Source organism: Lathyrus oleraceus, chromosome 2 (genome assembly GCF_024323335.1).
Source record: "Lathyrus oleraceus cultivar Zhongwan6 chromosome 2, CAAS_Psat_ZW6_1.0, whole genome shotgun sequence".
Lineage (NCBI taxonomy): Eukaryota > Viridiplantae > Streptophyta > Magnoliopsida > Fabales > Fabaceae > Lathyrus > Lathyrus oleraceus.
The window spans coordinates 376681085-376691098 of record NC_066580.1 but is presented as its reverse complement, the minus strand read 5'-3'; the positions used below and the strand labels follow the sequence as shown (position 1 = coordinate 376691098).

Here is a 10014-nt window from a genome sequence, read left to right as displayed (position 1 = left end):
TTGAATTTGGTTTGGGTTGACTTTTTCCTTGCTGCCTTGACTTTTTCTTTCATCTTTGACCCTAGGCTAGCCCTAGTGGTCTTCTAAGCTTACAATTGAGCTGTTTGTTTCAGGTTGAGCACCAATGCCCCAAAGACCTTTCAATTTTGATTGAGTTGGTTTGTTTATCATGTGCTAACACTTGTCTTGTAGGTTGACTCACATGCTTGAGTCTTTGTGCCTTGCACAATTGGTCCCACTGTGTGACTATTGGTTCATTTCCTTTTGGTTTTGACTGTTGACTTGTTTGCTAATGAGTTTGACTTTTGCAGGTACTTTAGTTGCTTAAGTTCTCTGAACTTGCTTGCTTTGCTTTATAGCATTTGCTTTGAGGTATAATTACTTCTTCTTCATGTAGTCTGGAGACCCGGTCTGTTATTTGACCGGGCAAACTGTCTGAAGTCCTCCTTAAGAGGCAATGCCTGTGTTTGTTTATATTTGTCCTAAGCAGGAAAAGTCCTTCAAGTAAGGCAATTGGTGGAAGGTAGGGATAAGCAATCTATCCCCCACTATTCAGTGTGTCCTCTCTTTGCTCCCATTTCATGGTTGAAGCAATGAGATAAATACCCAAGATCTAATCGAGTCAATAAGGTGGAGAGAGTTCCTACTTTCTGAACTCCCACACTTTCTTATATGCTCTCTCTAATTTGAGATAGAAGCAATGAGGCACACCCCTCATTTCCTATTCATCTGCTTCACCTGAGCCCCTCAATGGCCAGGTTAAGAGCAACTCTTACCCATCACAGTGGACTTTTAAAGTCAAACCCTCTTGTGTGAGCCCCCATTGTTTGGCTATAGAGTGTGCTGTTTGATATTCATTGATTGATTGATTGCTTCATGTGCATTTGTTTGCCTATATGTTATGCATTTATCATTATCATCAATTGCCATTAATGCATGAGCATTTCATCTGTTTTGTGATGCTATCATTGTTGTTTGCCCATTGAGGACAATTGTAAGTCCATTGCTTTGGCATTTGCTCCTGTGATATGGAAGGATAGAGTGTAAGACCTCATTGGTCACTCATATCTTCTGTTTATCTGTGTGTATGTGAGGATACAGTTATAAGTCCCTGTAAGTTGGCATCTGTTGTCCTATGATCATAATTTGATCTGCTTGTTGCATGTGAGGTTGCAGTTATAAGTCCCTGTAAGTTGGCATCTGCTTTCCTGTGATCATAGTTTGTTTCATCTGTTTGTATGAGAGGTTGCAATTATAAGTCCCTGTAAGTTGGCATTTGCATTCCTGTGACCATATTGTTGCTTTTGTTCTTGTATGTGAGGATCCATTGTAAGTCCCTGTGATGTGGCATTGGATTTCCTAGGACCATACTGTGGAGTTAACCTAAGTCCAGACAGATTGGCAGTTGACTTCCCTGTTTCTTTTTTTGTTTTCTTCTGAGGAGATTAGTGTAAGTCCATTGAGTGGCATCTGATATCCTGTTCTGTTTTAGGAGACTGGTGTAAATCCATATATTGGTATCCGGTATCCGCTTTTATTTCTTTGCCTGTGGAGATTAGTGTAAGACCATTGAGTGGCTTCTGATATCCCATTTTGTTTTAGGAGATTGGTATAAGACCATTGATTGGCATCCGATATCCGCTTTTGCTTGCTTTGCTTGTTTGTTATTATCCATTGCTATTCCAAAGGACACACTTGAATCATCTGCTATATGATTTCAAGAAGTGAACCTTCTAAGAAGTTTTACTATCCATTCATCCATTCATCATTCATTACGTCTTAGAACCTTTTCACACTTTATCTTTCAAACTTGACATAAGTGTTGTGCAAACATCTTCATGTTTTTCTAACTAAAAAACCTGGACTCAAGTCCTTGACTTTTTTTCAAAACTCCACTTCATAATACTTATTTGAATTGATCTTAATCATACTTTGACTTCATTTTCATAATCATAATTAGTAATTCCACTCATTCACTTGTTTTGGCTGTGTCCATTATTAATGCTTTCATACATGAGCTATAGGTTTGATTTATCTTAGTGGTTGATGTTAATCTCACCTTCTGTCTTTAGTGATTGAATTGTAAGTCTTCCTTGCCTATTATAGGGTTAACCCCTCCCTGGCAAGTTGAAGCTGTTCTCACATGGTGGACGTTGTTGTTTGTATAAGGTTGAGTTTTCTCCCGTGGATAACGTAAGACCTAGGGTTTGTGTTTAAAATTGAACCTAACCCACTTTTGGAAATCTTTTAGCCGAACTACGGCGTTCTGATCCTTACCTTTGATGGAAGGTACGTAGGCAACGGGTTCATCCGTTCGAACCCAATAATAATAAAAATGTATATTCTTTTCTCACCATCCCAATCATGTTTGCACAATCTTTTTGTCATAACAAATAATAATTTTGCATAACAAGTGTGAAAAGGGCTCCCTAGGAGTACCTAGGACGTAGTGGGTGCCTAACACCTTCCCATTGCGTAATTTACCCCTTACCCAGAATCTCTGATCTTTTTATTAGTTTTCTACGTGTAAAACTTCTTAGGCTTTTGTTCGCTTTTTAGCCAATCCTTTGGATAAATAAAAGTGCGGTGGCGACTCGAAATTTTTCATGTATCTCCTAGCTTATGATTTAATCGATAGATCATATAGCGACGAATACACCGCTACAGGTAATTATGCAAAGGGAAGGTGTTATGCACCCAAAGCATCCTAGGTACTCCTAGGGAACCCTTTTCACAAATTGTTGCAAAAGATATTGTTTATGAAAATATTTATTGTGCAAACATTGATTGGGAGGATGAGAGAAGAATATACAATTTTATTATTTTTGTGTTTGGATGGATAACCATTGCCTACGTACCTTTACAGGATCAAAACCTCGTAGTTTGGCTAAAAGATTTCCAAAATATGAGTGGGTTGATTTTAAAACAAAAGCCCTAAGGTCTTTCATTATCCACGGGAGAAAACTCAACCTATACAAACCACAAGTCCACCCATGTGAGAAGAGCTTCAACTTGCTAGTGAGGGACCATGCCCTATAATAAGCAAGGAAGTCTTACAATTCAATCACTAAGGACAAAGGTGAGATTTACATCAACCACTAAGATAATTGAGATCTATGGCTAATGTATGAAAACTTATTAAGAAAGTGGACTAGGCCACAAACAATTGAATGAGTGGAGTTAATCAGTTAGAATTATTCACAAAAAGAAGTCAAAGTATGATTAGAATTCAATTCAAGAGAAGTATTGTGAAAATGAAGTTTGAAAATCAAAGGCTTAAGGCCTAGGTTTGTAATTTTGAAAGAAATGAGAATGTTTGCACAACAGTTTTTCTGGTTTGAGTTAACATGCAAATGGAGGTTTAAAGAACAAAAAGGATGGAGGTTAAGGGATGCAAAACTTCTTAGATGTTCACCTCTTGAGATCATATGTAGATGACCTAAGTGATTCCTTTGGAAAAGGAAACAAATGATAACAAATAGACAACATAAAGGGATACCGGATGCCAATCAATGGACTTATTCCAATCTCACAAAACAAAGATGGATACCAGATGCCAATCAATGGACTTACACCAGTCTCACAAAGCAAACAAAACATGGATATCAGATGCCAATCAATGGACTTACACCAATCTCACAAAACCAAAATGGATACCGGATGCCAATCAATGGACTTACACCAATCTCACAAAATAACAAATGCAATAAGCAAGAGGAAACAAGTTGCCAATGAATGGTCTTACACTCAACTCCAAGGAAATAGGATGCCAATCAATGGTCTTAGTCCCAACTCCTACCAGATCATAGGAAACAACTACCAATAAATGGACTTACAATTGACTCCTCAATGGACCAAACAAACAAGGAAACAGGTAACCAATCTATGGACTTACACCTGACTCCACAATAAATGATCATAGGAAACAGATAACCAATCAATGGCCTTATATCTGACTCCTCACATAAACAAACATGCTATGAAAAGTAAAAGCAAGCACATGGAATGATGCAAGTAGATATGCAAAAGCAAACATGAAAGATGCACAATTAAGCAATCAAGCAATCAGTTAGCACACACTATACACAATCAATAGGCTCAAGCAAGGTTGGGCTTTAAGCAAGCCAATACTATATGGGTGTTTTGAGCTCTTAACCCTAACATTGAGAGTTAGGGTGAATCAGATGAAATGGAGATGAGGGTTATGCCTCATAGCTCTTATCCCTGGCCTGGGAGAGCTTTAATCAATAGAAAGTGTGGGAGTTCAGAATGTAGGAACTCTTCTCCACATATGATTGACTCTATAAGATCTTGGGTTCTTATTCACAATGCATCAACACATGGTGTGAGCAAAGTGAATGACACAACTGAATAGCAGGGGATGGATTACACATCCCTTTTATCTGCCAATTGCCTCTTAAGAGGACTTAACCTGCTTGGCACAAAATTAAACAAACAAAAGCATGGCCTCTTAAGGAGGGCTTCAGACAGGTGCCTGCCAACATAACATGACAGGTCTTCCAGACTACATGAAGATTAAAGATTATACCTAAGTGGTATGCTAACCACAGCAAAGCAAAGCAAAGTTCAAATGAACTTTAAAGCGACTTAAGTACCTGTGGAAACAACTAAACCAATCAGTACAAAACTCAGACAAACAGACAACAGTCAATATCAAATAGACAATCCCAATGTACAACACATAAGCCATAAGGCAAACTCAAGTGAGTTATCATCAACCTACAAAACAACAAATGTTAGCAATCAAAAGCAAATATCAACATCCAAATGATGAAGCAACATCAACCATGGAATTTGGATGCTTAAACCTGAAATTCAAAGCTCACATGTAAGCAACACACCACTAGGTCAAAGCCTAAGGTCAAAGGTGAAGAAAAATTCAAAACAGGAAATGAAATTCAACACAATGCAACTTCAAACACATATTAACATGTCCTTAAAAGGCTCACATCAAAATCAATCATCAAAAGCATTTCATGATCAAAAGAAGTCAAAGGCAATTTCAAGGCTCATATATGGACATCATGAATGAAAATTTCAAATCAAAACAGAAATGATTCAAATAATTCTGGAAAAATTCATGAACATTCAACACATTCAACATGATCAACATACAAAAAATCAGAAGCATCCAAGATCATTTGGCATGGAAATTAAATGGTACAAGTAAGAACAACCAAATGTGTGACACAAATTGTCACACCATGTTAACACAAGCATAAAACAGAAATGGTAAATGAGAAAAATACCAAACCAAGCCTAAAACATCCATCAATGTTTCTAGAATCATCATGTAAAATTTCAAGTCCATTGGATTAAAAACAAGCATTTCATGATAGGAAGAGTAAGGCAATGTCACAAATGTACACATAATCAAAGATTATAGCACAAGCAAAAATCCAGCCATCACTACGCCAAAAACTAGAATAGACAGCGCACCTTAGAGGGCGCTTTATTACAAAAGCGCACTCTAAAGTGAAGCGAAAAAATAAGGAGCGAACAACTGGAATAGACAGCGCCCTCTAAGGTGAAGCGAAAAAATAAGGAGGAGATAGAGGGACAACAATACAGGGCGCTTTTTAGAAAGCGCCCTCTAAGGTTACCCTTAGAGGGCGCTTTTAAAAAAGCGCTCTATAAGTCCATGTGCATTTCCAGTTTATAAAGCGCTTTTGGAAAGCCTTAGAGAGCGCTTTCATAAGCGCCCTCTTAGGCCCCCTTTAGAGGGCGCTTTTTTTCCACAAGCGCCCTCTAAGGTCCCCTTTAGTAAACATTAAAATTATAACATACTGCGCGTTTTGTTATTTCACTCTCTGTTATTTTCGTTCTTTTTCACGTTAGGGTTCTCACTGCTACGATTTTCGCTACTTCTAAGGCGTTCTCCTTCCACCTCTGTTAGATCTACGACGTTTCCTCCTTCTATTAATTCGTTGTTAGCTGTTCGATTTTGACACCATATGTATTTTTCTAATCTTCATATTACTTGGTTTCTCTTCTGACGTTCGCTATTGTTCATTTTTGGTTTCATTTTTCTTGGTTCATACATTTATTGAGTATTCTCAACAATAATTATTGTGTTGCAATGCTAGCAATGGAGACTAGGCATTATGGGTTAAATTTCACCAACTGTTCCATTTGTTTCTCGATGTAGAAAAGGAGGCAGCAATATCTAAAACACCTTCTACCAATCAAAGGTACACTATGTAGCTTATGAGTGTATTTATTCTAGCATACATAGCGTAGCTAGTAACTTAAGAAGTTTAGGTATGAATGTTATTTGATAGAGTAAATTAGAGTCGACTATTCTTCTGTTAGCTTTCAGTTAGACCATTATACAATTCTACATATATATTTTCTAGTCAATGTTTATCTTTTGTAAAAACTATATGATGAATTTTCAGTTAGACCATTATACAATTCTACATATATATTCTCTATTTACATTTTTCGTATCTATTTACTTTTGAACCACAGTTATTGTTCTAACAGTAACTAACTTTACATCGGCCCTGTTCAGCTTCGAGCAATTTTGTATCAATTTGACAAATGAGAAGTTACAGCAGCATTTCAACCAGGTTTAATTTTTCTACTATCTCCTGGTAAACAATTTCTATAGACTCAAATAACACTTCATTATTTCATTATGCAGCATGTCTTCAAAATGGAGCAAGAGGAATATACAAAGGAAGAAATTGATTGGAGTTATATAGAGTTCGTTGATAATCAAGATGTTCTCGATCTTATTGAGAAGGTGCAACTCACCCTTGCATTTTTGTCATTTTAGAAAAGTTCTATCAGTTTGTCATCTCATTCTTGTTTATAACTTCAGAAACCTGGCGACGTTATTGCTCTTCTGGACGAGGCCTGGTATGTATTAAATGACAATAGTTCAAATATTTGTATTATAGTTAATGGTTTGTTTATGTCATTTTACATAATGTAAAGTGGCGTTAGCGCATGCAAATATATATACTTTGAGCAATAACTATGTTTTATAGTCATTCTTTTATATATTGTCCTGCTTATTCTTTGTAGTATGTTTCCAAGATCAACGCACGAAACATTTGCTGAAAAGCTATATCAAACACTTAAGGACAATAAGCGATTCAGCAAACCGAAGTTGTCACGAACTGACTTCACCATCAATCACTATGCTGGTGATGTGAGTAAAATACATTTTGGTCTACGAAGTTATATCAACCATGAAATAAAAAGTTAAAAGCTTAGTATATATGTCGAACTTTGATTTCAGGTCATGTATCAAACTGATCTTTTCCTTGATAAAAACAAAGACTATGTTGTTCCAGAACACGCTGCGCTGCTCTGTGCTTCCAAGTGCTCCTTTGTTTCAGGACTTTTCCCACCTTTACACGAGGAAAGTACTAAATCAACAAAGTTTTCTTCTATAGCCACTCAGTTTAAGGTCGGTTTTCTTTAAACATGCATATGCTTGAAAATTATAAGTCTTTTGTATATAACTATTGATCATTGTTATTCTTATTGCTTATGGAATGAAGCAACAACTGCAATCTTTGCTTGAAACATTGAGTGCGACTGAGCCACACTACATTCGTTGTGTAAAGCCAAATAATCTTCTTAAGCCGGGGATATTTGAGAACAACGATGTGTTACAGCAGCTTCGATGTGGGGTGAGTTCAACCCCCATATTAGCCTTGTTCTTTATTATGACATGAATATTTTTGTTTCAAGTAACTTCAAACTCTGTGGATGCCTTTTACAGGGTGTAATGGAGGCAATTAGGATAAGTTGCGCTGGATATCCAACTCGAAAGAACTTTGATGAATTTGTTCAACGGTTTAGTATAATGGAACCTAAGGTTCTAAAATCATGGTATTTACTTCTCCTTTTTTCCGTGTTTTCTTTTTCTGATCATACAGATGAATGTGATTGTACTGAACATAATTAACCACCTAGATTGTTGTCACGAAATTTTTCCGGTTTTAGATGTTCAAATAACACAACTATATCTGAAATAACTAATAATAAATATATATCTGCAGTCCTGATGAGATGACGGCTTGCAAGAGACTTCTAGATAAAGCAAACCTTAAAGATTATCAGGTAGTAGTTCTTATCTTAATCTCAGTTATAGCATTTTTATTTGCTCGCAGGTTACATTGAATCATAGATGATGATGCTAAAAAATTTCGAACATGCTATGTATGATAATATGGATTGGAATAAAATGTTGTTTGGGTTTCTTTGCAGATAGGAAAGACAAAAGTTTTCCTGAGAGCAGGTCAAATGGCAGAACTAGATGCATGTTGTGCCGAGGTCCTAGGAAGATCCGCAATCGTTATTCAGAAAAAAGCTCGCACATATATTTGTGAGAAACAGTACAAGTTATTGCGATTTTCTGCCATAGAACTACAAAGGGCTATTAAAGGTATCAATTATTTGAATCCTTTTTGATACTATGTATGAATAATCTTGTTATCCATTTTCTAAGTCATTTAGTTTTACGTATCCTATGAACTTAACATAGGACAACTTGCAAGACGTCGGTATGAATGCATGAGAAGGGAGGCCGCATCTTTGATAATCCAGAAACAAATCCGCATGTATCTTTCGAGAAGTGCTTATAAAACTACCTATTCCAAAGCTGTTTGTATTCAAACCGGCATGCGAGGAATGGCTACTAGAAATGAACTTCGATTCAGGAAGCGGACCCTAAGAAGACTGCGGCTAGCAAAAAAAACATACATCTCAGAGATGCTTTTGCTACTTAGTTTTATTTCTTTTTAAGTTATGAATTGGTTGTATATTTAGAATCTTTAGAAGTTAAACGATTATATATCAGTGGATTGTTGTATATGTATGGATTGTTGTATATAAGGCTTGTTGAATGCAATGTGTGAAAAGGGGCTTCAAATTATACAGTTTTAGGTGTACTGCTTCAATATACAGGTTGTCTAAAATAAATAAAAAAATATAGCGCTTTTTTAAAAAAAAAAATTTAAATAACCACCCACTTTAGAGGGCGCTTTCCAAAATAAGCGCCATCTAAACCCTTTAAGTTTCCACTTTAGAAGGCGCTTTCCAGTAAAAGCGCCCTCTAAACCCTTAAAAGTTTCCACTTTAGAGGGCGCTTTCCAGTAAAAGGCCATCTAAACCCTTAAAAGTTTCCACTTTAGAGGGCACTTTCTTTAAAAAGCGCCCTCTAAAGTGGCCCTTAAAGGGCTTAAAGAGCCACTTTAGAGAGCGCTTTCACCAGGAAAAAAAGCGCTGTCTTTACCTATGCCAGCGTCAGATTAGAGGGCGCTTTAAAGCGCTGTTATAGGCCAAAAAAAGCGCCCTCTTTTCCCTTATTTGGCGTAGTGCATGCACAGCTTTTGAAATCATGATCATAAAAAACTAGACATCTCAAGGAACATTTTGCAAAAAACCAGGTATTTTTTGGATCAATTTTCAATTTGATATGAATTTTAGAAGTTGGAAAAAAAATAAAAATCACATATGAACATGTACATGGAAAATATGAGGGAAATGCATAAAAGGGATGAACATTTGAAAATGTCATGCGCCAAGGATCGAACTAGGTTGAATTTCAAATGGAGCGCGCGCCATGCCAAAACGACATCATTTCACAAACCCTAACAGAACCAGGAGTCGACGCAAGCCATCGCTACGGTCGACGCAAACGTGAAGATCTTCATCTTCTTCACGAAGAAGAAGATGAACAGTAGCATGAGCTTCATACGTTTTTCCAGAATTTTTCCAGAAATCAAAAACGAGTATATCATCATGAAGCTCTTGCAACGGAGAGCACATATCAACAAACATCTAAACTTAATTCAACATAACAAGAGAGAATCGAGCAAAATCATTTCAACATGTCAAACTTCAATCACACATATCTCATGTTATAGTGCATCATTTCACACGATTTTTTGCTCAGAATCATCGGGAAAACAAGATCTACCAGAATATGTACATGAATTTCAAAATTAAGAGGTTCGAAAATTAACCTCTTGA

General features: G+C 36.6%; 1 protein-coding gene across 1 annotated transcript; it reads left to right on the top strand.

The window, feature by feature from the left end:
- Positions 1-5373: 5373 nt before the first annotated feature.
- On the top strand, positions 5374-8171 carry LOC127123332 (myosin-8). The gene is made up of 10 exons (XM_051053562.1): positions 5374-5384; positions 6536-6593; positions 6668-6769; positions 6848-6885; positions 7054-7180; positions 7271-7441; positions 7536-7667; positions 7760-7869; positions 8040-8100; positions 8151-8171. Exons 1-10 carry the CDS (start codon positions 5374-5376, stop codon positions 8169-8171), a joined length of 831 nt encoding a protein of 276 aa, XP_050909519.1.
- Positions 8172-10014: the final 1843 nt, after the last annotated feature.